The 27,882-nt window shown below is 45.2% G+C and overlaps 2 protein-coding genes across 3 annotated transcripts in view; both read right to left on the bottom strand.

Moving 5' to 3' along the window:
* Window positions 1-9,926, bottom strand: part of RBP2 (retinol binding protein 2) — an 18,659-nt gene extending 8,733 nt beyond the window's left edge. The window contains exons 1-3 of one of the 2 annotated variants that reach the window (XM_023749362.1): window positions 9,596-9,926; window positions 5,428-5,499; window positions 3,088-3,209 (exon numbers count right to left, since the gene is read on the bottom strand). In XM_023749362.1, coding sequence (XP_023605130.1) covers window positions 3,088-3,160 — 73 coding nt within the window. In that variant the 5' untranslated portion in view covers window positions 3,161-3,209; window positions 5,428-5,499; window positions 9,596-9,926. The remainder of the gene's footprint in view (window positions 1-3,087; window positions 3,210-5,427; window positions 5,500-9,595) is intronic. The other variant, XM_023749361.1, reaches the window with a different exon arrangement.
* A 16,841-nt stretch (window positions 9,927-26,767) lies between these two features.
* The window catches only part of LOC102442729, a 118,235-nt gene continuing 117,120 nt past the window's right edge, over window positions 26,768-27,882 (bottom strand). The window contains 1 exon segment of the mRNA XM_006083757.3: window positions 26,768-27,023. Coding sequence (XP_006083819.3) covers window positions 26,970-27,023 — 54 coding nt within the window. The 3' untranslated portion in view covers window positions 26,768-26,969.

Below are 27,882 nucleotides of genomic sequence, written 5' to 3' on the forward strand. Positions count from 1 at the left end.
CAGCTGCCTTCCTTTGCTGTCAAAAAAGAATCTGGGGCCTCAAGAAAGACCAGGTGTCTCGGAAAGCAGGAGAGGCGGTGCCCTTGACCCTTGGCACTCCTTTAAACAGTTAATGACTTGGATAATTTGGGGCAAAACCAAAGGTTGGCATGACGTGTCACTTGCTGGGGCCGGCAGCTGGGGTGTGGGGTGAGTCACTGGGCGTCTCTCATTCCCCCAGAACCAGCAGTCAGGCCCGCAGAGAAAGCCAACGCCCGGATGCTGGGACTAACGCTAAGAAAGTGGCGATTCTTTGGCAGGAAGTGGAGTTATACCTCACGGTGTTTACATGTCTGGGATTTGCTGAGACCTCCATGTGTGTTCTCCCCTAATGCCAAGGGCCTCGTGCCCCCAGCCTCAAGGCAGGCAAGCGTTGGAGCAACAGCCCCTGCCTTGCAGGGCGGGTGTGGAGGAAATTGCACAGATCTGCTGGGCTTTCAGCAGGTGAAATTGTCAGGGTGGCCCTCCCTCAGCTGCTTCCGCCTGAGACCCTTGAGACCTGTTTTAGTCATCACCAGGGCCTTCCTCTCCCCCCACTTGAGGCCTCTTGGGCAGGTGAGAGGGAGCAGGTGCCCTGTCTCCATGGTGGGAAGTGACTCCAGCTAAAGCATTTCTGCACGTGGCATCATGGCCTCAAGCTGGAGCAACTTCCTGGGACCCTGTGACACCGTGGGCTGCCAGCAGCTGGGTAAACTGAGGCATCAAGCACATTCACATTTGGGATTTAACTAGTACAATCACCTACAGTTTTTATCTTAATCAGGAGAGTGGCAGCCTACTCCTTCTAAACTTCAGACACTCTGGCACAAAAAGGTCCAACAAGCCCGGGTGGTGTGCTCAGTGGTTGAGTGTTGACCCAGGAACCAAGAGGTCGCTGATTTGATTCCTGCTTAGGGCACATGCCCAGGGTGCAGGCTCAATTCCCAGTGGGTGGCATGCAGGAGGCAGCCGATCAATGATGTTCCTCTCTCATTGATGTTTCTATCTCTCTCTCTCTCCCTTCCTTTCTCTCTAAAAATCAATAAAACCTTTTTTTTTTTTAAAGAAAAGGTCCGACAGTTTCCTCATTAGCTTGTAGATCTATGTAGATCTATGACGCTAAACTGGAAATTCTGAGTGAAGCTGTAAGAGACAATAGGCATCTGATACCAAAGATACTGGGACAGAGCTATGCAAACAACGCATTCCCAGGGTGGGAACCCCTCCCCCACGCGGAGGCTGCACACTGGTGTGGACGAGGCCCCAGGAAGGCCGTTTCTAGAGAGAGAACTGGCAGCATGCCTTGCATCGATCCCTTCCTCCCGGAGAGGACAGAGGGCGGGGACAGAGTGGCTGGCCTCTCATCTTAAACCTAGAGAAAGGATATCAGGGGCCCACCCTGCAGGGCAGAAACTAGACGGAGGCTGGATTTTATACCTAAAGTCACCGCAGGACTTTTCATTCTTTAAAAATGAGCAGAAAAAGACACCAAGTTGCTTTCTGATGATATTTCCCCGAATCCGCTTGTTTGGCAGGCTGCTCAAACCTGGCAGCCCCCAAAAGGCCCTCGTTAACGCGCTTCCCGTCGTTCCACTGCCAACATCTTCCGGAGAAACAGGCAACGCTGGTGCTATTTCCCCTACTCGGCAGATGAGGAAACGGGTTCTGAGAAGGCCAAGGTCAGAGAGAAGCCGCAGCTATGTTGGCCCCTCTGGCTCGCTTTCCTCCTCTGATGCTCTTGCTCAGAGCTAAGCTCCAGACCATTTAGAACTCAGTTCCTATTGCTCACTCAGGGCACTGAAAGCAGGTGCAACAGGGTTAGGATTTTTGCCTCCCCCTCCTCTTCCAAGTACAGGGTGTCCCTACGAATGTATACACGCTGTCCCAGCTGCTAGCTCAATTTTGAAAATGAAATGTATTTTAATAAACACTGCCTTTACCATTATTCAAAGTGCGTGCGTCCATTTTTTGGGATGCCCTATGGATTGAGGTAAAATTCGGATCACCAGGAGGGAAAAAGCTACCCAGTGTTGAAAATATGTTCAATGTACACGAAGCAAGTTCTATAAACTGTCGAACATGTCACAGCCCTCGTTGTTCACACACTGGAAATGTTCATTAAGCTAGAAGTTAACTGCACACACAAGACCATGACAACCGTTCTTGATGAGACTTCCCATCCCCGTATCCAAACCCTTGGGCCTCCGGCCCCACCCGCGGTCACTGTTCTCCGGTTTTGTGTGGGCAAGTTCCCGCCAGGAACTCCTCATGTGGAGGAGATGCTACCGCTGGCTAAGGTGAGCGGGAGGCCGGTGCAGGATGAAGTCAGGATGGGCAGCCAAAGCCTCTTGCTCAGTGCCCGGACCATGGTGGCTGCCCAGCAAAGTGAGCTTCCCTTTGGGGGGCCAGTCCCCCTGGCTTCCAGTGGCTTCTGCCCACCCCACGAGAGATCCTATAAGAGAGTCCGCCCGGGACACACACTAATTGAGCCCCTGGTGTGGAGTCTATTTCAGAAGTCAGATAAGCAGTACCACCTGGTTGGACCTCTATGACCAAAGCCTTTCCTGGCCTCTGCGGGCTTGCTTTTCTCTGGCCCTGAAAGATTTGTTAGCCACTCCTATTCTCTTCCCACGACAAGACTGACAATGCAGGGTCATTGGTGGATAATATCAGGTCCAACCGGCTGTTTAAGAGATGGCAGTCACAGGAACGTGAGCTACTGCATGATCCTCTCAAGTTTGGCTTTGCTCTTGTATGCATATGTATGTGTGTGTGCGCGTGCGTGCGTGATTGTGTATGTGTATCCTCCATTCAGTGCATTTTTTCTGTGTACCCCGTACTATGCTAAGGACATTCTAGACACAATCTCATTTACTACTATTCCCAACTTGCAGAAGAGGAATCTGAGCCTCAGGGAATGTGTGTGATGTGCCTGATGTTACATAGCTAGTAGGCGAGGAGTGAGGCCTGCACTTAGATGTGTGAATTCCATAGGGGCACTGTCCGGAGGGCCAGACCACAGTCCTTCTGAAGCTGTCCTCCCTCTTCCACCCCCAGCCACCCCCTTACCCAGTGCCTTCATGTAGCCTTCAAAGTTGTCATTGATCTCCATCTCCCAGGTTCCATTCTGGTCCTTCGACATGGTGATGGCCTCTGGTTACCGTGGTGCGTGGTGCACGTCCAGGAGCAGGCTGCAGGGAGAGCGTTTTGAAATGAGTCACTTTTATAGCCTAATGGGTTGGGTTTATGGCTCTGAAGATAACAGGTTCAAAGGTGATAAGCACAGCCCAGAGGAACTTTCCTTTCCTTTTCAAAGTTCAGAAGGACTACAGGCAACCCATGGTCAAAGTCCTGGCCTGGGCCAGCATGGGTGTCCTGGTGACGGCCACATACACCTGGCCCTGGGCAGCTCATTTTTGGCTGGCTGGGCTCCCACAGAGTTCCTGGCCCCACACAGAACACTCCATTCAGCACCGGAAGAACACCAAGACCAAGTACCACCCCCACATGCACTACAGGCCACAGCCCCTAAGCCTCTAACTTGGAGTCTGTCAGCCACATAAGCACTGCCACTTCCGGTCTGGCTGATGAAGCCAAGAAGATGAGCACTCACACCTGTGGAGCTCCACTGTACTCTGTGCTGACCACTGTACTTTCTTTGTCTTGTTTTATCTTACACGAGCTCTGATTTATGTTTAGCTATCTCCATTTTACAGATGAGAACAGATCAAGGAGGTTAAATCACATGCCTAACAACAACTGGTAAGTGGCTGAGCTGGGATTCAGACCCAGGCCTGCCTGGCACCAGAGCTCTTTCTTTAGCGTGTGTGAAAGTCAGGTGGGAAGGGTCAGAGTTTGACTTGGGAGCCCAATTCTCACTTGCTTTCTTCCCCAAGGGCCTCTAAACAGCAGGGCCAATCAAAAAAGATATGTTCTACAAGAATGAATCTTCTGAAAGCAAGCAGATTAGGTTTATGGCTTAGGTTTGGGAGGGAGGCCAGATGGGGCAGTGGGACAGCTTCAAGACCCCAGGAGCAAGCTGAAGTTCACCTTGACAAACATGGGGGTGGGGCGCGGGCGGGGGGAGGCGGGCATACTGACATTTGGGTAAGTACTCTTGGTTCAGGGCTGTTCTTCAAACTGACTGTCCCAGTGGGTCAGAAAACAGATTGATTTATTGCTCTGCCACATGGTTCTGAGAGATGGGGTCTGATCAGGGGTCCCTACACTCTGAAAAAATGGAGGTGTAGGCTGAAGATGGGTAAACCAGGAGTACTCTAAAGCAAGGCCAAGTTTGATGGACACCCTGGGGCTCTAATGTATGTATTCTTATGCTGTGAAATCTAAGCAAATGGCTCTGTGTGTGGCTTGGGGGATGTCAAATAACACATTTGTTTTTCAGTAAATACACTGGAATCAGGAAGACACACAGTAAAAAGTGGCCCAGCTGCTGTTAAAAGGGGAAGAGGAGAATAAAGGACAACTTCTCCACAAATGGAGCATGAGTGATATCAGCAGAAGTGGACAGAGAGTGAAGCCTTGGGTTTCATTCATTGAGGCCCAACAGAGGGTGCTATAGACTGAGCACTCAGCCTTCTGGGTTGGGGAAGTAGGCATTCCCCTCCAGGTTCAGATTCAAGGGCCTCCACACAGCCACTCCTACCCAAGCGGAGTCCCCTATAGGCCTCCCTTGTAAGAAAGCATAAAAAAACTGACCCTGTAGCAGAAGGGTTTAGGGGCAAAAATGGGGTTGTTAATTGCAATAAGCCAGGGACTTGGGTTTTAATGGCATGGGGATTATTCACCCTGTGTAAGGCAGGAAGTTGAAACTGAGATGCTAGCAGAAAGCCAAACCACTTTAGGAACTAATTCTCAGTGAGCATGTGAAGTAGCCAAAGCTGCTCAGACAACAAGAATGTTTGCCTAATATTTAGCCCAGGTGAATTAAATGCAGTTCTGCTCTGTTCGAACTCTGGTTTGGGGTTTGAATTTATGCTTCCGGCTAGCCAAAATCTATACTAATAAAAGCGTAATATGCTAATTAGACCAGACAGACAAACGACCTTTCAGACGTCATTCTGGACGTCCTTCTGGACAAAGCCACGGTGGCAGAGGCCGAGGCAGAGGTGGTTAGGGGTGATCAGGCCAGCAGGGGAGCAGTTAGGGGCATCAGGCAGGCAGAGGTGGTTAGGGGTGACCAGGCAGGTAGGCAGAGTGGTTAGGGGTGATCAGGCAGACAGGCAGGCGAGCAGTCAGGCGAGCGGTTAGGAGCCAGCAGTCCCAGATTGTGAGAGGGGGTGCAGGCCGGGCTGAAGGACTCCCTGCCCCACCTCACCCCCCGCCACCCATGCATGAATTTCGTGCACCGGGCCTCTCGTATTAAAATAAAGTCCTGCTTGCAATACTTACAGACTGTTAGAAAGAAGTAAATGTAAAAACTGTCTGGAGGGACACACCTTTGAAGGAGGCCAATCAGAATTCCTGTAATAAGGCCATGACAAATGTGATTTCATAATCCCAAATTGTAAAACACACATGAAAATAATCCACCTAAAGCAAACATCAGCAGAAACGTACAGTCAAATTAGACTTCCAAGAGCTTCAGATAAAAACAAAACAGATACAAACTATAAAATAAGTGTGTTTAAAATGAATAAAGAAAACTAAAAGCACTTAAAAACATGAAAAAGAATAAAGTGATGTGTTTTAAAAGCTAGATTAAAAAATAACCAGAGTAGTTGTAGAAATTTAAAAATACAGTCATTAAAATTAAAAGGTAACAGATGGGTTAAACACAGCTGGAGAGAGAATTAGTAAACTGGAATGTAGTGCCAAGAAAACTACCCCCATGTATGTAACACAGAACACACTGGTGGAAATTCAGAACACCAACATAAAAATAACATTCTAAAATCTTCCAGAGAAAATAAAATAAACCATAGAGATTACCTATAAAGAAACAATACAAAACAATCTCATTTACAGTTGCATCAAAAATCATAAAATACCTAAAAATAAATTTAACCAAAGAAGTGAAAGTCTTGTACTCTGAAAACTACAAGACATTGGAGAATTAAATTGAAGAAGATACAAATATATGGAATGATGCACCTTGCTCATAGATTGGAAGGATTAATATTGTTAAAATGTTTTTACTACCTAAAGCAATATACAGATTCAATGCAATCTTATTAAAACACCAATGACATTCTTTCCAGAATTAGAACAACTAATCCTAAAATTTATATGGAACCACAGAAGATCCTGAATAACCAAAGAAATCTTGGGAAAGAACAAAATGGGAGGTATCATGCTCCCTCACATAAAACTATACTGCAAAGCTACAATAACCAAAACAGTATGGTATTGGCATAAAAACAGATATGTAGATTAATGGAATATAATAAAGAGCCCAGAAATAAAACCTCACTTAATGGTCAATTAATCTACAACAAAGGAGTCTAGGATATACAAGTGGGTAAAGACTGTCTCTTCAATAAATGGTGTTGGGAAAAGTAGACAGATACTTGCAAAAATATTTGGACTACTTTATTACATTATATATAAAAATAAGCTCAAAATGGATTAAAAACTTGAAGCCATAAAACTCCTAGAAGAAAACATAGACAATATATTCTTTGACATCAACACACACACACATATACACATACACACAGGAATATTATTCAGTAATATCTTTTTGGATATGTTTCCTTGGGCAAGGGAAACAAAAGAAAAGAATAAATGAGACTATATCAAACTAAAAAGTTTTGGCACAGCAAAGGAAACCATCAACAGAATGAAAAGACATCCTACTGAATGGGAAAAGGTGTTTACCAATGATACATCTGATAAGGGGTTAATATCCCAGATATATAAGGAACTCATACAAACTCACAAAAAATAAACAACCCAATTTAAAAATGAGCAGCAGACCTGAATAGATATTTCTCCAAAGAAGATACTACATAAAGGTGGCCAACAGACATATGAAAAGATGCTTACTATCATAATCATCAGGGAAATGCAAATTAAAACCACAGTGAAATATCACCTCACACCTTAGGAGATTAAGCTCCTAGCAAGTGTTTGATTTGTCCTCAACAAAACACGGCTTCAGCGTGTTCTTTGGTCTCAGATGTTAGAAGATGGGGGTGGGTGGGGAGTTCTGTAGGCTATAATCAATAAATCAACAAATAAGTACTGGTGAGAATGCAGAGGAAAAGAACCCTCATACATTGTTGGTAGGATTATAAATTAGTACAAACACTATGAAAAACAGTATGAAGTTTCCTAAAAAAAATAAAAATAGAGCTGCCATAAAATCCAGCAATTCCATTTATGGGGGTTTATCTGAAGGAAACAAAAACACTAATTTGAAAAGATATATGCACCCCTATGTTCATTGCAGAATTACTAGTTATAGCCAAGATATGAAAGTAACCTAGATTTCTATCAATAGATGGATAAATAAAGAAGATGTGGTACAATGGGATATTATTCAACAATAAAAAAGAATAAAATGTTGTCATTTGTGGCAATATGGATGAACCTAGAGGGTATTTTGCTAAGTTAAATAAATCAGGCAGAGAAAGACAAATACCGTATGATTTTACTTGTATGTGGAATCTAAAACAAAACAAAACAGAAACGGACCCATAGATGTAGAGAACAAACTGATGGTTGCCAAAGCTGAAGGGAGTGGGGGGATAGGAGAGAAATAAAATAACTCAGACATTTTTAAAAAGAAGCAATACAATAATCACATTAATAACAAGACTTTTTAACAATGGATGGAAGACAACAATGGAATGATATTTTACAATGATGAGAGGAAATAGTTTTGAATAGGATTTGAAAACCCAGCCAACTTCATTAAAATATGAGGGTTTTAAAAACTGAAGTATTTTTAGATATAATATCCCCAAGCTGGAAACCACCTAAGCATCCATCAACAAGTTAATGGAGACACAAATTGTGGTATATTCAGTCAAAGGAATACTACCCAACAGTAAAAAGTAACAATGTCCTGATACACATAACAACAGGGATGAGTCCAATGACATGCTGAGGGCAAGCAACTTGACACAAAAGATCACATACTGCATGGTTTATATGAAATTCTAGAAAAAAACCCCACCCTAATCTACATGATATAAATAGATCAGTGATTTGGAGGGTATGAGGAGAGAAGGTGGGGATAGGAAAGGTCACAAGGGACATTTCTTGGGGAGGTAGGATGGAAATGTTCTATAGGTGAGATGGTGGTTGTAAGACTTGTCAAAGCTCAAACTCTACAATTGATACCTGTTTCTTTTCACTGTATGTAGGTTTTTAATAAAAAAATGAATACAATTGCTTGTTTTTTAAATATATTTTTTATTAATTTCAGAGAGGGAGGGAGAGATAGATAGAAACATCAATGATGATGAGGGAGAAACTGGATTGGCTGCCTCCTGCACACCCCCGCCCCCTCCACTGGGGAGCAAGCCCACAACCCAGGCATGTGTTCTGACCTGGAATTGAACCGTGACCTCCTGGTTCACAGGTCGACGCTCAACCACTGAGCTATGGCCAGCTGGGCTGAATACAATTGTTTTTTTTAATTCACGTATTTATTCATGATTGTTTATACAAAAAAGATTTAGTTATCACTCAAACTAAAATCCCATATTATTCCCACTTGAGAAGTTAGCTGATCGACATGAAGTACACGTGTGCTAAAGAGGCTGTAATTAGCGATCGACTAGATGTTTGTAAGAAATATAAGCATCAATATTACCTTAAAAACCTAAGAGGGACCCCTCGAGCAGCGGTTCTCAGACGTTAGCAAATGTCAGATTCCTCTGGGGGGGACTAATGAAAACACACATTGTTGGGCACCACCCTTGAATTTCTGATTTAACGGGACTGGGGTAGGGCCCAAGAATTTACATTTCTAATAGGTTCCCAGGTGGTGCTGCTGCTGCGGGGTCAGGACCATAATTTGAGGACTACTATTAGAGAGCAATGGAAATAGAAGAGAGACCACTGGAGAGAGAAAAATAGAATCTTAAAAAAGTTTTGGGTTGTCCACAGCAAGTTTTGAATCCAGGTTTCACTACTTCCTAGCAGTGGGAGCCCTGGACACTTACCTTCCTGGAGTGTCTGGCTCATTCTTTGAGTCTCAGGGTCATTGTAAGAATTAAAGGCGATCAACATAAAGCTCTTAGCAGAGTCCCTGGTACAGAGCATGCCAGTCCCTGGTAAGGACTTTTGGCTGCCAGTGATGTGTTTATCCCAAGGTAGTGGCTATGGTATGGGATTGCAGATTAAGCTCCTAGCAAGGGTTTGACTTGTCCTCAACAAAACACAGCTTCAGCGGGTTCTCGGGTCTCAGATCTGTGTGTGTGGAAGAGGGGGGTTGGCTGGGGAGTTCTGGAGGCGAACAGTGAGGGACGGGGCCTGAAAGATGGCAACTGCCAATCCACCACCCAGCCAGTATTGTCCCCTACACCTTCCATTCAAGGATGAGCACCTATCTTAGAACTGACAGCAGGGCCCCTGACCTCTCCACTTATACTAACAGGTCACATACCTGAATGTTCTGCTTCTCAGCTGCCTGCGTGTCTCCACTTCTGAACGTATTTGCGTAAGTCTTTGCGGAGTCCCTTAGGTGACCTTTAAGGCTGGGAAGACTCATCAGCCAGAAGCCAATCTCTCTAGGTTGCAAGAACCTCTCCGGAGACAACACTGAAAAGTGAAGGTGCGGGTCCCTCAAGAGGCTTGGGTGTGAGATAAATCAGCCAGCGAAGAGCAAGCACAGCAGGGACCCCAGGCGTTTACCTGCCGTCCTCTTCCTCGTCCTCCGGGGCCTCTGACTGCGGGCAGCAGCCGGGCGCCTCACTGGTTCCCAGAAGCCGCAGCTCCTCAGGAGCAGGCCTGCCCAGCTCTGCCCTCTCTTCTCCGAGGGGAGAAGGCCTTTATTCAGCAGCAAGTGCCATCAGCTGGATGCTGACTCGGCTCCTCCGCAGCACCCACTCCTTCCCCGCCCTGTGACTTGCACATCTGGTCCCACTCTTGTGCTTGTAACAGGAACAACATATTCCACCACATTTGTTTCACCTGGAGACTCAGGAGGAAAGGGACCTGGAGTTCTTTCAACCACCAGGCAGCACAGGGCCTTGCTTCAGTTTTTACATAAATTGTGCTTCTTCTTCACGTTTGCTCCCAAAAGGCAGGCCCGGAGAGCAGGCGGTCACAGACTCTCATCCCTCCCAGGGCCACAAGGGTCGGATTGCTCTGGCCCCAGAGGGGGCCCATTTGCAGCCCCCTGTGGTAGGGAGCTGGCAGGGGTCACTCCAGACCACCTCTTCCCAAGGGCACTGTCCCTGCCTCTCCTCCAAGGACTCTAGGAGGACCCTTGCCAGTCCCACCCATAGAAATGGTTTCCACCAGACCTAAGGCATGTGTGACATTTCCCAGATTGGGCAAAATCTGTTGTCACCGTAAGAAACATTCAAATTTTTGTGAGTTTATTTGAGCCTAACTGTCAACAATTGCTGGGAAGCAAAAATCTCAATGGATTGAGATAATGTTCCAGAGAATGGCAGTTTTGCAGTTTATTTTATACGTTTTTATTACAATCAAAAGTGAAGACACAAGTGGGTTACATGAAATTCATTGGTGATAGGGTAGGGAGGTGGGAGAAAGCAAAGCGGGGAAACCTCTGGGATTGCATTAAAAAGTACAATAACAGACTTATGCTTCTTTTACTTAGGCGGGTGCAGGGTAGTTAATACTGTAGTTAACAGTTAACTCAATGACAATGAGGGGGTCTGTGGTCTCCACAGAGCGGTGCTGTGCTTTGAGGGGTCCGGAAAAAGGGAAATGACTTTGACATTCCAACGATATGTTATGGTAGATGCAAAAAGACAATAGACAGGCTCGGTTAAGGTAAAGATTGACCTTTGCCAGGGAAGATACGGGCCTAGGACATGACTACTCACCATTGACTGTTTTTATTTAAATTTTTAATTTCAGACCATCCTTTGTGGTTACTTTAGGTCTCTGAGTTTGCAAGGCTGCCCCGCAGACTTCCCCTGAGCCAGCCAGGTTAGCAAGTGGCCCCTTTTTGCCCACACTGTTTATTGTCTCTCTCCCTGAGATTAGGGGCCATTTCCCGTTTTACCACCATTTCCCGTGGGCCTAGGGCAAGGCAGATGAGGAATAAACAAATGTTTGTAGAGTTACTGCTTGTCTTGAGGTCAGGTGAGGGAGGGCCTCCCCGCAGCAGAAAGCCCCAATTTTCTGCGCACTCCATGGAAGGCAGGGCAGAAGGACTTTGACTGCCAGTGATGCTGTGAGTGACCAGCAATCTTTCTTTTCAAAACTTCAAACTGAACGAAAACATTGGTGAGTTAATCAATAAGATATTGGTCCATATACTCTCCCGCCATTTATCAACTGCTGTTTGATGTGTTAAAATCAATGGAGATGTGCCCTTTCAAAATGTTTATTACATAGTGTTTTGTTTCCAATAAGTGGTTTCACCCATGATTAGAATAACAATGGTGACCTTTCCTTACGCGTGTTGAGCCCTTGGCCAGGCTTGTTCCGTTGAACCCTCTTAACAACTTTTCAAGGGAGAAGGTGTCAGTGAATTCCCACTGGTATAAGGATGATGAAGAGGAGGGTCACAGAGCTTAGGTTCCTCCCCAAGGCACACAGCCAGCAAGAAGATGGTGGGTTTGAACCCAAACACTTTTCTCTCTGAACCATTAGGTCTTTGTTTTCTAATTGAGGAACATAATATTTACCTCTTAAGGCAATGGTGAGCATTAAGTTAGGTGATGTTTGAAAAGAATTTGGCACGGTGGCTCTCCAATTGTGGTTCTATCAGAACCACATGGTAAACCTGCTTAGAAGACGGAGGCCAGTGCCGACGCTACTTGAGGGATCCTGGGCCTCTGTGTGCCTTATCAGCTCCCAGGGGATTCTGATACCCACCAAAGTGACAACCATCAGTGCAGCACCTTATACAGGGTGGGAAAAAAGCAGGTTTACAGTTGTGAGTACACAAAACACAGAGTTTATTCTTGCATTATTATTTATGAATTATTGTATTATTTTGCATAGGAACAACTGCAGACCTACTTTGGCCCCACCCTATATCCACAAAAACATGGAGGAGCTAGAAAACAAGCAAGCTCAACATTCCCCTGAGGTCCAGGTGTAACGAGAGAGCAGAGGGTGGCCAAAGATGTTGGGCCAGAGAAAGCATCATGGTCCCCTCCGTGCCCCATCTTCTGCGGATGCTGCCCCCTGGACTTGGGAGGGCCAGGCCTCAGGAGCTGGCATTCGTCATGCCCATGACCACATGGCTGCCCTTGTACCAAGAGGGGCCCCGAGGCGGCCACTGGCAGCCTGCCTCTGTGTTCGGGCCACTGCGGGCTGCCGGTGAGGACCACCTGGTTCTGCTGCTCTTCTTGACTGTGCAGTTTGCCTGCTTGTGAGTCTGATTGAATGTTTCTCAACCAGAGCCCCCGAGGCTCCCGGGGCCAGGCCAGCCTGTTCCCCCTGCTGACAGAGGTGAGACCCCCAGACCCAGAGCCCCGCCCGGGCCCTGAGTAAATGTTTGGTGCTACCCCGGCCGGGGTAGGAGCCCTCAGGTTTGTCTCCACCTGGAGACTCAGAAGGAAGGGGACCTGGAAAGTTCCTTCAGCCACCACGCAGCACTGGGCCTTGTTTTCATTTTTATAAAATTGTGATTCTTCACTTTTGCTCTCAGAAGGCAGGTGAGGAGAGCAGGAGGTCACAAACCCTCATTCCTCCCAGAGCTACTGCTCTGGCCCAGCAGGGCCCTCCCCACCCTCTCCCACCCCCTCACCCACACTTAGGAGGAGGTAGGGAGCTGGAAGCGGTCACTCCAGGCCACCTCTTCCCAAGGGGCTGTCCCCGCTTCTCCTCCAAGAACCCCTGGACTGCCTTTGGCAACTTCTTCCCATGACCTTTCCTTCCACCCCACCTAAGGCGTGCCTGACATTTCCATTTAATAGACCTTGGAGACATTTTCACATCAGCACATATTGTCTACTTCATTCTTATTTACTTATCTCTTCCTATTTCATTGCATTTTGAATGGTAACATATTCACATCGTTTGAAATTCAAGTAGTATGAGAAATTATACGATGAAAAGGCTTGTTCACCTATGCTCAGTTCCCATCGCTGCTACTCCCAGACAAGAAACCATTTGTGTGAACTTGTGTCTTCCAGAGTTTCTTGATTGCACTTAAAGTCACATATGAAGGTGTTTTCTTCCTCTTGCCTTTTTATCCAAACGGGAACATGTAACAAACTTGGGTGCACATTTTTCTTTTTCCTTCTCTTGGCCAACTTTCCACATCAATACAGAGAGAGCGTTCTCATTTTTTTCTGACTGCTAACAAGTACCATCATTAATGTAGCCAGTCCTGAGTGGAAGGCCGTTTGGGTTGTTTACTATTACTTGTAACTACAAGCATGGCTCTTCTGATCTAGCTTGTACATGTGGTTTTGTGCCCATGAGAACATATCAGAGTGGTTTCCACGTAGGTTTTCAATGTATTAGAGTTCTTGTGTTATCATGTTCTTGGCAACCCTGTGTATTAGCAAATCGTTTAAAAAAATTGTTCTCTTTCAAGTAAGTACATAAAAACGTATTTTTACAGTTTTTAAATGGATTTCTTTTATTATAAGAACAAGTGAACATATTTTCAAATAATTGTGAACCCTTTTTTCTTTTTCTGTGAGCTGTCTTTTCATATCCTTTGTTCATTTGAAATTGGGTTGTTAGTCATTTTTATTGATTTATAAAGACCTTTCTATACACTAAGGAAATTCATCTGGCCATATAACTGTTATAAATATTTCTCTCAGTTCCTTGTTTGCCTTTGACCTTTTTTGATTACATTTTCCTGCCAAATTTTTCTCAAGACAGTATCTGCAGATAGTATAAAAGTCTAAGAACTACAAGTTATCAGAGAGAAAGCCACAGCCCCTAAAAGGCATCACTTGCTGAAAGTCCATGACACCAAATGTAGATTTAATACCTGATTTGATTGCAGTTTCAACCTCTCTCTGGAATATAATCTTAAACAACCAACCTGGAATTTTTTAGTCAAGCACCAGTCAGGTAAATTGTCACCTGGGCCCAAAGGAGGAAGAGGTGGCTTACATGACAAAACCCTTGCTATTCTCTTCCTCCCAAAAGAAGATGTTCTGGTCTAAAAATAATCGTTTATTTGCTTTTGCTAATAACTTCCCTGTCATATCCTTCTTCCTATAAAAAACTTCCATTTTGTCCAACCCCTAGGAGTGCTCTTCTGGTGGCTACAAGGGATGCTACCTGATTCACGAATCACTGAATAAAGCCAATTAGATCTTCCCACAAGCAACTGTTTTTTGCCATGTTTAGCTGTTTCACTGGCACGTGCCTCCACATTTCTAAATAAGCATATATCGCTTTTCTTTATTGTATCAATTTTAGACATTTTCTATTGATTTTTGTCAATGATGTTGAAGATTTAGCGTGCTATACCTCCTTCCCTTCCCTCTCCTCTATTTGCTCTCTCTCTATGTAGATTATCCAATTTTTGGTTAGGTCAATATTTAGTGTTTACATTCTTCAACTATTTAAATGTTGTTTATAATTGAGCTGAATAATGTATTGTGATTAGATTTCCATTCCGGTACAGATCTTTCCTGGAGTTAACAATCGCCTCTGTTTGTTTTTTGTTGTTCGCTTGCAATTGTTAGTTTTGGTAGGTCCAAAACAGTTGAATATTATCAGTTTCATATGTTTCAACTTCAGAGGTTCAGAAGGAGTCACCCCAAGATGTGCCTCTGTGGGATGCAGATTGTTTTGAGTTAGTTTCTCTGAAGGCTCAGGAGACTCTTCCTTCCCCCCTTTAACTACCAGAAGAACCTGAATCAGGGACGTCCTCATAGTAAGAGATGATCACAGATAACCTCTGTTGACCTACCGATAGGACAGACAAACGTCTACTTACTAAACTTCTGTTATCACCCTGAAATGACCTTTTGAAGCCCCCAAGGCGCATTACCTCATCCCTAGCTCAGATGTCTTCCATCCCCCTTTCTGTCTCTGAACCTCTGTTGCATGGAGGATCTCTGACTTTCTCATGTATGTGGGGTTCCCATACATGTTTATGTATTAAATTTGGTTATTTTCTCTTACTAACGTCTCATGTCAATTGGATTGTCAGATCAGCCAGAAGAACCTTGAGGGTAGAGGAAAGTTTCTCCCTCCCCCACGTCGTATCTTTTTTTTTCCCAAACTCTCAATTATAATGTTAAATCACTCTCAATAGAATCAAGCACATGAAGGAAGACATTTGTTTCTTGAAGATAGCCATAGTCAATTTCCTGGATTGAACAGAGGTGAAAATTCAGGATCTTAGTTGTTCCTTTTGTAGATACACATATAATTGATCCTATTGCTTTCAGTCTTCCTTGCCTCTGGGACATTTGTGCTTCTGACTTCTGTGTCCCACAGAGGGTTCTGTGGGTACACTGGATTGTTTTTCATTGGGATACGTCTTTGTGACACTTGAGTTTCCTTTTCCTACTCCACTACATCAATTACCACACGTGTTCAACCACTTTTCCATTTTTCCCATCACTCAACTGCTCTTCCACTTTCTTCACTTTTGTGGATTTATATCTCTTTTATTCTTTTTTGAAAAATTGTAGACAATTTTGAAATGGACAAAAATATATGAGTGGATGTTCTGGCTAGCCCACCCACTTAGGTTATCTTTGCTTTTGTTGTCTTTGATTAGGCTATTTTCCAACTTTATAGAGATAGAAGTTAACTTGTAGAACTAATTGTAATGCAAATATTTCTGGTCTATAGCTACACAATTGATTCCTGATCATGGCAGTATGAATAGGTTTTATCCAGTAGAGAATATAAATTTCTGTAAACCCAATCTTCATTTAAATCAGTTGTAACATCTAACTGGTTGCCTAATTAATTAAATGAGTTAATTTAAAATCTTTGCTGTTCATTTTATATTTGTACTAGAGGCCTGGTGCACGAATTCGTGCACAGGTGGGGTCCCTTGGCCTGGCCAGTGATTGGGGCAATTGGGGCATCTTGCCCAGTCCTGATCAGGACCAGCCAGGGGGAGGGACCATGGGAGGTTGGCCGGCCATGGGAGGCTGGCTGTGGGAGTGCACTGACCACCAGGGGGCAGCTCCTGCATTGTGCGTATGCCCCTCGGTGGTCAGTGCATGTTAGAGCTACCAGCTGGTCCTCCGGTCATCTGGTCTTAAAGGTTGCTTAGGCTTTTAGCTCTATAGATAAGGTTATGATTTCATCTTTTAGAAAAACAATCTTATAACAATTTTGGAGTTCCTGTTGATATGGACAATAGAGTCACCTGTAAGAACCAGGTAGACTGTGAGCTGTGTGCCCAGAGAAGTATATATAGTTCATGAGTAGTTTAAGCCAAGGCATATTTTTTTTGGTGCTTATTGGTGAATCTTAAGTGTCAATAGAACTTCAACTTTGCCAACTCTATATCCTCTGTATATTTTTTCCCCCTTCCTCTCAATTAATTCTGTGTTTCAGTTTTGGCTCATTTACAGCCCATAAGTTATACCTCTTTTGTGATAGAAATGACTGGGAATTTGGCTTGATGGTCTGAATGTTGATAATTTCTGTAGATAAATGATAGATATGTGTTCTCTACTGGTAAGAGATAATAGAGAATCTGGTTTGTTAGTTTTTTTATTTTATTTGTTTGCTTATGTGTTTGTCTATTTTGAAAACAAATTAATTTAAGAATTCATGCCCACCAGCAAGGAGAATAGCTCTTTTTGTCTGTGTCATGTGACCAGTGGCTGAAATTGAAGAATTAAAGCTCTCAATGTGTGTGTATGTATTTCCCTATGTCTGGAGGGCATAAAAAATTAGGTTGCAAAGTTTTTTAAATTAAAGGATCTTTGTTCTAATTGGTTTATAGGGTAAATAAGTGCCTAAATAAAATTCTGAAAAGTAAGATAAATTCCTAATCATTTAAATGTGCTATAAAAATGTGCTAAAAATTGTTCTTCCTGAAGCTAATTTAGAAAATTTGTAAGAATCCAAGTTCACATAAAGTAAAATATTAGGCACACAAGACCCACTTACTAATGTGGGTTTAATAAAGACAGCTTTGCCTTCTCTGATTTATGAATGTTAAATATAATACAAGCAGATTGGAAGTGAAGACTTACAACTGTCATTATTTGAGGTGATATAACCATTTACCTAGGAAAAAATCACAGTCAACACACAATCTGTTAGAACTGATGAAAGTTCAGAAAGTTTGCCAGATATCAGAGCCAACTATAAAATCAATAGCATTGCCTTATAGTAGCCATAACTTACTAGAAAATATAATAAAAAAGAAGAAATTGTTCACAAGAGCAAGAAATCTATAAAGAGTATAGGGATTAACAGAAACAAAAACATACAGGATCTCTATGGAGAAAAAAAATTTTTTTAAATGATCTTTTACCCCTCATTCTTATATTAAAGAGGCCTTTTAAAACAGAATTTCTCTTTCACTCCTAGCATGCAACGTACCTAACAGAATTCCATTATTGAAAAAAAGTGAGAAAAAACATAGATGGTGATTAATCAACAATAGGAACCACACCTGGGGAGGGGAGCTGACAGGGGTCCCGCAGCAAAGATGGGGATCAGCTAATTTTGCTAGAGCCTTGGGTAAGGGCTGTGAGGCCATCCATTTGGTCCCCTTCTTGGCCTTAACTCCAGATGCTGGGATGGAGCAGGAAGGAGATTCCTATGGAGAAATCTTAAAACCTCTATTAAAGGACATCAGTAAAAACAGTTTTATAGTTGTGGTTACGCTAAACACAGGGTTAATAAAGCTATTGTAATCATAATAACCTGCATATTTTTTTCCTTATGAACTACTGTACGCCTACTTTTGCCCACCCCTGTATAAGATGATTGAATGAAAAGGGAGATGCTTGGATTAGATAACTTAACAATCTGGAGTTTTCTCATCACCACAAATTCACCCATAAATTCAATGTGCTCCCAAACAAAATTCCAGGTGGAATATTTTTTGGGGGATTGAGGGGAAACATGATAAAATTGCTCTAAAAATTACATGGAGGGATAAAAGTCCATGGGTAGCTTAGACTAAGATTAGAGGGTGGGAATTGTCTTAACAATATTAAGATACACCACAATGTCAAAGTACAGAGAGAGAGACCAAAGGAGCAGAGTAGAGTTCAGAGATAGACCCCATTACTTATGGGAAGTTACTGTACAACAGAACGGACACCACAAATCCATTGATTTCTCTATAATTCTTTGTTGAGCAATATTAACTGTTTAAGGGCATAAGTGTTTCCTCTGAGCTCTGTTTTAATCATATCCCTTAGATTTGTATGTAATAGTTTAAAAACTTTTTATTTTGATATAATTAGGGACTCACAAAAATTTGTGAAGCCTACGGAGAGGTTCCATGTACCTACCACCCAGCTTCCTCCAATGGTGACATCTTCTATAACTATAGAGCATTTTTAAAGCCAGGAAATTGATTGGCACAATTAATACAATTGAGTACAAGTCTTACTCAGCTTCCACCATTTTGTATGCCTTCATTTTTTGTGTCTTTGTGTACAATTCTATGATATTTAATCACATGTATAGATTCATGTAACCACCAGCGCAATCAAGATATGCACTGTTCTGTCCCCACAAAGAGCTCCCTCACTATTCTGCCCCTTTATAGTCATATCCTCCTGTCCTTCCCTAACCTCTGGCAAACACTGAAGTGTCCTCAATCTCTCTAATTTTGACATTTCGGTAATGTCACATAAATGGAATCAAATCGTGTGCAACTTTTGAGATTGGCTTTTTTCACTTAAGATCCATCCAAATTATTGCAAATGTCAATAGTTTGCTCCTTTAATTGTTGAATACTATTCCATTGTATGAATGTACTCCAGTTGATTTAACCTTTCATCTGTTGAAAGACATTTGGGGTTTTTTTTCAGTCTTTGGTTATTACAAATAAAACAACTATGGAAATTCATGCACAGTTTTTGTGAGAATATAAGGTTTCATTTCTCTGGGAAAAAAATACCCGGGAGTGTTATTTGTGGGTTGTATGAAAAGTGTATATTTAATTATAAGAAACTGCCAGGCCCATTTCTAGACTGGCCCTACCATTTTATATTCCCACCCAAAATGTATGTGTGATCTAGTATTATCAGATACTTAGTATTATCAGATTTTAATTTTAGCCACTCTAACAGGTCTGTTGTGGTATGTCATTGTGATTTAATTTGCATTTTTCAATAGCTAATGATGTTGAACATAACTTAATATGTTTATTTACTATCCTTATATCTTCATTGGTGAAGTGTTTATTGCCCATTTTCTAACTGGATTGTTTGTTTTCTGACTGTTGAATTTAGAGAGTTCTTTTCATATTTTGTATAGAAGTCCTCTGTCAGTTATGTGATTTGCAAATATTTTCTCCCATGTAGTCTTTTCCTTATTAGTTTCTGACTATTTGCCATTTCAGTTTTGATTTCCTGTTTGATCCATAAGTTTTTAAAGAGAGTTAATGGGCCACAAAAAGAATTGGAATTTAATAACACAGCGTCAGCCAACAGAGAAGTTTATCAAGAGCTGATGGGGAAGGCATGTTGCTTAGGGAGGGCTTTTAGCTGAGTCTTGAAGAATAAGTAGTGATTACAGCAACCTTGAGGATTATCAGTTAGGAGCTATAAAATGGTAAGAGTCCTAAAGTGCAAAATAGCAGAGACTTTCTTAAGACATCCCAACCATGATCTTGATACCCCAAATTAGGTGATGCAATGCCCATTTCATCCGAAGGGCAGCGCCCTCTGAGAGGTGGCCTGTTTTGGGGACCAAAGGTCTCCCCTTATTGCTGCGTGGCAGGAAGGTTTCTTAACATAGTCTGGAGGTCTCCTTAGAAGGGCCATAAATGAAAACGTGGCCAAGGTTGGGCTGATAACCGCAGTGCGTGAAGTGCAGGGCTATTAATTAACGTACTTGCACAGTCCAGTAACTCAGAGGACACAGGGCAAAGTGAGGAGGATGGAGGATGAGGAAAACAGCATGAGACTAGGTCCCACCGGCTGGAGGAGGTCTGATGAAGGCCATGTGCTGATCAACAAGAAAGAACTCCTGGGATGTGCAACCTGACTCGGCCCTTCTCTGCCAAGATCATAGCAGCACCAAACCAATCAAAATTGAGCAGGATTAGTTATAAAAGAGTCAGCCAAAGAGGGCTTCTTGGAGAAAAAGCTTTTTGAGCAGGTTCAGGAGATTTTTCTAGAAAGGGAAGAACTGGGCATTTTAGGGAGGGGGGATGAGAATAGTAGCGAAGTGCAGGAACCATTAAATTCACTTCAGGAGACAAGCCTGGCGCAGACAGAAAGGGTATGTCCAACAGCTTCAGGGGAGGGACTTCTTAAGGAGGCCTTGAACACCAAAATGAGGAGGGCAGACGCTACAGGACAGGACTACAAGGGCCCCTGTGGGCACAGGCAGTTCCTCACACTCTCTCGCCCCCACTCTTGTCCTGGTGTCTGAGATGTCCAGGAGGTCTAGGATCATTTCTTCAGATTAAGACATTGTCTCCTTCAGGTTCTTCTTTCAGAAACAAAATAAAGCTATTTCTTCACTCTCATATGCCACCTACACAATGGACCAGCCCCAAGTGCATCACCTGGGGCTATGTCTGCTAGGAATTTCCCCCTCTTACCTTTCCAGATAGTTCCCCTGCGCCCCACCGCTGCTCTCTCTATGCCAGGAGCCCCTGGAGTACTGGCCGAGGGTCTGAGTTACTCCATTGGCCCCTGAACCTGATGTGGCATTTCCTGTGTGAATGGCCCAGCCAGAGCCCTGGCCGGATCAGGAGATCAGTAGACACTGATGGAGGAATGAAAGACCACAGGGGACATCTCAATCCACTAAGGACATTTTGAAATTGGTATCTGATATTGCCTCATCTATTTAAATTCATTGGTAGTTTTTGTTTTTTTAGGTGTTTTTAGATTAAAACAACAGAAATTCTCTCACTTCAGAAGGCCAGAAGTCCCAAATCCAGTACATCTGTAGTTAGATTTGACCAGGTTCAAAGTGGAACTTCTGGCGAGACCACTTCATAGGTGGTGCTGCATGGAGGCACGAAGGTCTGGTTGCCTCTCCATGCTGCGCCCACTACCAGTGCAGGTGGCACCCATGACACTGGACACCGGGACCCGGAAGCTCTGCAGTGGTGCCATCCCCAAAGCCAAGTCCTCTGCTGCCACTATTTCCAAAGAATTGAATCTGCATTACCCAACTGCTTCACATGCTTCTTTCCAAATCTCTTCCCTCCAGTGCATCTCATTGAGGGAAACTTGGTCTCACACCGGGAGCCTAGATGCAGGATAGGCTGGGAAAGCTAGTTTTCCTTCTATGAATACTCCGGGGAGATGGAATTCCTAGCGAAGGACACTCCCCAAACATGGGAGAGTTGCTCACAAGAGGACAGTCACACATGTGACATATGTCCACTAGGACTGTCTAAGCCAGTGGTTCTCAACCTTCTGGCCCTTTAAATACAGTTCCTCATGCTGTGACCCAACCATAAAATTATTTTCGTTGCTACTTCGTAACTGTAATGTTGCTACTGTTATGAATCGTAATGTAAATATCTGATATGCAGGATGGTCTTAGGTGACCCCTGTGAAAGGGTCGTTCGACCGCCAAAGGGGTCGCGACCCACAGATTGAGAACCGCTGGAAGCCAAAGGAAAGACTGAGAGTTAAATGTGAGGAGTTCAAACAGGGCCTCCGATGGGGGACTATGGTGTCAGGGAAAGGACCCATTTGGCCAGACATCACATGCATGAAGGGCTTTTCAACTTTCGACATTATCACCAAATGAAGTGACAGTGAAGGTCGCAGAGAGACAGTCACGGGACAGAATGAAGTTCATTCTCCAGCTTCCAACTTGTGCAATGTGATTGGACTAGACTGCCTCGGGCACATGACAAACGCATTCATTTTATAAATCCCATAATTATCTTGGGATTAACACAACATAATTACATTACAGCGTATGTTTGTGTGCTAAACTGTTTAATTTGTTACAGGCAACCATTTGAAATAAAGCACAAGTTTTGTTATTCTGATCTGGCATTTCTTTCTAGGGGACATCTCAGAAAGGGGAAATGGCCTTGAGATGCTCGGAACTCAAAGAAGGGGGCATTGTGGGCTGTGGAGGCAGGAAGGGCACCCCCAGGCTATCTTTGGGGGGGAAATGGAGATGGCATCATTGGTAAGTGCCCTTCCCAGAGCAAATGAATTCCTTTATCCAAAGGGCTTTATGAAGTCATCTCTGTCCTCGTTTCAAATCTCCCTGAGAAGGAAGCCCATTCCCGTGACCTGGGGGATTCGCAGGTTCCCACCACCTGTGCAGACCCTGCCCTACACCTGTTAGGTCGGAGAGAGCCCAGGATCGGATACATGCAGACATGTGACGAGATAATGGACTCCCCCTGGCATTTCTAAGATCAGCATGCCAGACACAGATACTGGCTTCTCCACGACCCCCACACAGATACCGACTCATTCCTGAATACCTTGCTGACCCCCTGCAGCTGAAACTTCCTCAGCTGAATACCTCAGCTCATGTCCCCGCCCCTCACCCAACCACAGTATTAAAAAAGCGCCCCCCTCCGTGCTGGCATGAATCCACATGCCCTGTCCCTGGGGGTACGTGGGTCTCCCGGGGACGCAGAATAAACTTTCCTTCCTTCCTTCCTTTTCTGATCAACTCTTTATTTCCTTCGCCGCCTCCTGAGCCACCTAACCTAACAACAGAGTGGGCTGTGGGGCTGGGGCTGGGGCTGAGCTGGTGAAGCCCCTGGGAACTCAGGGTGGGAAAGACCCAGGTCTGCAGGGGGGATCTGAGGAGATGCTGTCAGTGTGGGTGTGGACAGGGAACATGAGGAGAATTAAGCAGACTGACTGTAACTGCAGGGCAGCTTTGAGCTGTTTAATTTGCACCTGAAAGGGGCAGCCTGGGGTCCTAATGAACTGAGACAGAGGTTATACATTAGGGCTTCCAGAGAGGTGCTTGGGGTTTGCCTTGTCAGGGTTTCCTTGTCGGAGGGTTTTGGAGGTTGCCCAGAGAATGACGTTGATGGGGCCTTGGGGATTTAGGGTCCGAAGTCCATCCTCCTACCAGCCCTGGAATGGAGGGTCACTGTGTCGGGCCCCAGGCTCCAGGGTCCCAATCAGTGTCCCGTGTGTGGGTGGCCAGGGTGGCAGAGACTCTACACTGGGCGGTCAGAGAGGCCCTGCTCCAGCCCCTCCCTCTGCCACGGAGGCCACTGGGGGCCTCCTGCCCTGGCCAAGCCAGCCCTCCTCATTTCTGTTAGACGCTTCCTGCTGTCCTTGAGCTTCAACTCCTCCTCCTCTTCTGTCACCCACACCATGAAGTCAGGTTGATCCCACCCCTGAGGTGCCTCTCACCTCTGTGCTGTTTTTATTTTTGTTTGTTTTTAAACTCACAGGTAAATAGGCTTGTTATATGCCTGCCATTGTCCAAATCTCTTTGCAGATAAAATGTACTGTATATCTATTCTAAATTGCTTACATGTATTAGATTCATTTAATTCTCACAAAGTCTGTGAGGAATTGTTAGGCCCGATTTACAGATGAGTAAACTGAGGCACGGGGGATGCATGACTTGCCTTAACCTCACAGCCAGGAAGGAGCAGAGTTGGGATGCGAACGCAGGCTATGTAGCTCCAGAACTTGGACGCTTAGCCACCCACCAATGCTCAGGGGGCTGGCCACCGCCCGAGACTCAGTCTTGGCACTTCCTGCCTGAGTTGCTGCACATGGCGGTCCTAGGTTTTGAAAATTTGAAGTTATGTGATGTAAACATATTAATAAGCCTTTGTTTGGAGTACATTTTGAAATACTGTAACTCTTCAGTTAAAAAAAATAAAGTCCACAAACCTTTCCAAGTTGGCAGGCCCAGGGAATTGCAGATACAGTGACGCTGTGCCCACAGCCTGGGGCACCGGGCCAGCCGGTCAGTGCTGTGGGCACCACGGGATGCTGCCACGCTTTGGACATTCAGTGAGTCCACGGCTAGTGCCCGGTTCTGTTCTCAGGCACTGATGTTATAATTGAAAATCTTTTTTATATCCGGTAACAATGGCATCCCAGTGACAGTTAAGTGGTGGAGCCTGCAGGAGTGTTCCAGGAATGGAGCTGACATCAATAGCTTGTGACCGGAGGTGAGAGGTGCCAAAATGCCACAAAGAAGGCTGAACCAGCTGGTACATGCTGCTGCCACGTTCAGGAGCAAGCCCCCTGCAAAATACTGGAGACGCTGCTGAGCAGTCGGAAAGCCGCTTTAAGCCAGAGGCCTGGCTCCGTGGCTATAGATTTAGGCACAATAACAAACATCCCTCCCACTTTACATATCCTTCTTTGGGAAGATTAGCCTCATAGGAAGCAAATTTTGAATTAAATGGGACTGCCCTGTGCTAAGCTCCAACTGTATTCTTTGCCATTTTTTCTTCTTACCGCCGAGAGAACAGCTGCCAGATTCGTTTTGCGGAAAGGCTGATGATGCCACCCTCCTGCTCAAAAACCTCCTGTGGCCCCCACTGCCCATACAACAGGTCCTGCTATTCAAGCCATTCAATCAGAGGCGGGCTGAGTCTCCCATTGGGGCCAGAGGCCCCCACGGACGGAGCCAAGACTCCGACATGGGGTGCACATGCTCACTAACAGGGTCACACCGCTGACCGTTGAGGGAGGTACTGAGGTGGTCTAATGGGGTTCTCAATACCTGGGATGGGGTGGGAACTCCTGAATGCCCAACAGGTGAGGCACTAGCTCAGTGCCTGGCACCTAATAGGTCTTCATTAACCATTGTGGGATGAATGAATGGATGAATGAATGGATGGTTGTTACAGGAGTCTTTGCCTTTGAGTTCTCTATGCGCAGGGACAGAGACCAGCGCCCTAAAGGCAAAGGGGCCTCCCAAATCTCGGGCAATTCTGAGTATTCATTTCCTTGGTCTCCGCTAGGGAAACGACCTTAATAATGAAAAACATTAAATATTTCTTCCGTTTGTCTAGAGCAGGGTTTCTCAACCTTACCGCTGGTGACATATGGGCTGGGCAATTCCTTGCTGTTGGGGGCTGTCTGGGCATTGCAGGATGTTCGGGAGTATCCCTGCCTCTGCTTAGCAGCTTGGGTGGGAGCACTACTGGCATCTAGTGGGCAGAGGCCTGGAATGCCAGTAGAGGCCCCATCCAAGTTATAAATGAAATGTCTCTAGACATCGCCAAATGCCCCTGGACGGAGGCTGGATCAGCCTCAGGTTAAAAACGTTAGTTTAGGGCAGCGATTCTCAACTCCAGTGGCCTATGAGAATTACCTGGGAGCTGAACAACAACAAAAGATGCCCGGGTCCCACCTTGACACATTCTGATGTAATTGTTCTGGGGCGTGGCCTGGACTAGGGAGTTCTGAAGACTCCCCAGGTGCTTCTAATGCTTAGCCAGGTCTGAGGGACACTGGTCTAGTGCTCGGCCGGGAGGTGGATCATTATGGCGGTTTGCTGACTGGAGAAGTGAGGTCCAGAGGGGTGTGGTGTTGCCCTGGAAGTGGATGTGTTGGGATTCGAACTCAGCTCATCTGACTCCTAACCCAGTACTGGTTCCAAGGGGGCAGTGCACAGCCTGGACAGACTTGATATTGAGGGGGTCCTCCATGTAAGTCTCCCCTTTCCCCGGGGTTTCCCCCACCCAGGGTCTCCCACCTCCTCACCCACACTTGTTTCCCTGTGTTTCTTTATACAAAGGCACAGCAAGCCATCGTTGCACTTTAGTGTGAACATGAGTTGCTTTCCCTCTTCCAGGGGAATTTGCGAGTTATGTCTCTTCTACAACAGTGAAGGGGTCGGGGGATGTAGTAGAGGGTAAAGGTGGGATAGATGGTGATGGAAGGAGACTTGCCTTTGGGTGGTGAACACACAATACCATATACAGATGATGTACTATTGAACTATACATCTGGAACCTATATAATTTTATTAACCAATGTCACCCCAATAAATTCAATAAAAATTTTATATATATGTATATATATGTGTGTGTGTGTATATAGTATATATATATATATATATAAAATAGTGAAAAGGAAGGCTTTACATCAGCCCATAGGTGAGGTGGGGATGGTTTTGGGTGGGTTCATGACACCTTTGAAATCCAATCAAATAGGTAATTGCCTCTGGTTAAGGCTCACCTCATTCTAGCTGTTTCCCAACTGCAACCCAGTTCCATTTCATCCACAAGTAATTTTAGAGCATCTCCTGTGCACACAGAGTTAGAGATCTCTGCTGGTGGGGTCCCCTTCACAGGCTCTAAGTCCCCACGGGGAGAGCACCTCCTCCGGCTTCTGTGGCACCCACTGCACTGTGGCCCTGAGTGGACCCGGTGTGTGGAGGCACACAGATGTCAGCCCCCAGCCAGGGCCCTGAGGAAAGATCACACAGGTGCACCATCACGACTAAATCTTCAGGCTGCGGCGGAAGTCCCCCCCTTCTGGCGGGGGTGGCACCAGAGGAAGCTGACTTCCGAAGCCCCAGAGAAACAGAGCACAGAGGGGCTTCGAAGCTTCTCCAGAGAGATGTCTTGAGCAGAGAGCACTTTTATTGGGATGGTTTTGTTCTAAGAAAAGGGAAAGGGACAAGGCCAAGAGACAGACTGCTAACCGATACCTGGAGGTGGCTGGACGTTTCTGCCCCATGCTGTGCAGAGCTGGGGGGGGGGGGACCCCCGCCCGCATGCCCATGCCACTCACTCCCCGAGACCGAGGTCTGCCCTGGCTTCAGTGCACCTTCTTGAACACTTGCTTGCAGACCACACCCTCCACTCTCATCTCCTGAAACAGAAACAGATGCTTGTCATTGGCCAGACGAAGGCCACACGAGGGGTCAGTACTTCTAGGGCCAGCAACTTAGGAAATACTCAGTGGCTGCTGTTCTTCCCAAGAGTTGGTTTGAACTAACCAATTCCTTGGAGAGTTGGTTGAACTGGATCAGCGCAGATGTGGCTACAGCCTGTGAAGAGAGCTGGTTGGGAAACTGATGTGGCTCAGAGCTGACCAACAAGACCGACCCTCTGATGCTCCCACTGCCTCCCTAATGGGCCAAAAGACTCTACAAATCTCAGGCCTAAACCCAGGACAGAGTCTGTGCCCAGCCTTGGAAGAAATCAGGTTCAGATACAAGACTCGACCCCTCAAAGGGCTCAATAAGTTGCCACAGACTCGGGTGGCAAACTAGCATGCTGCTTCCAAGCTTCACTGGCATGCTGGAGTTAGCTGGGGAGCTTGAAAAATGCCTGGGCCCAGGCTAGGCCAGTTCTATCAGCACCTCAGTGGGTGGGGTACGGAAGTTGCTATTATTAAACACTCCCAGGTAGTACTAAAACATGGCCAAGAAAGCCCTGCCCTGCCTGCAGGCAGCCCTGCTGATTGCTGCCAGGAGGAATGGCAGCACAGTGTTGCCACCCCTTCCAAGGGTTTGTTTTTTGTTTTTCGTTTGAAGGCTAGAAATCAAAATATTCATGTGACATTTCCTGTTAAATTGTTGGCTGAAGAAGTTTGAAGCCCATTGATGGCCAAATAAAAGAGGCCTGTGCCCCCAGTTTGCACCCTCTGTCACGGAGCCACAGAACTATTGAGCTGAAAGGCCTGGGGAGATCACAGCTACCCTCTCTCGTGCAGCTGAGGAAGGAAG

Source organism: Myotis lucifugus, unplaced genomic scaffold (assembly GCF_000147115.1).
Source record: "Myotis lucifugus unplaced genomic scaffold, Myoluc2.0 scaffold_8, whole genome shotgun sequence".
NCBI classification, from domain to species: domain Eukaryota; kingdom Metazoa; phylum Chordata; class Mammalia; order Chiroptera; family Vespertilionidae; genus Myotis; species Myotis lucifugus.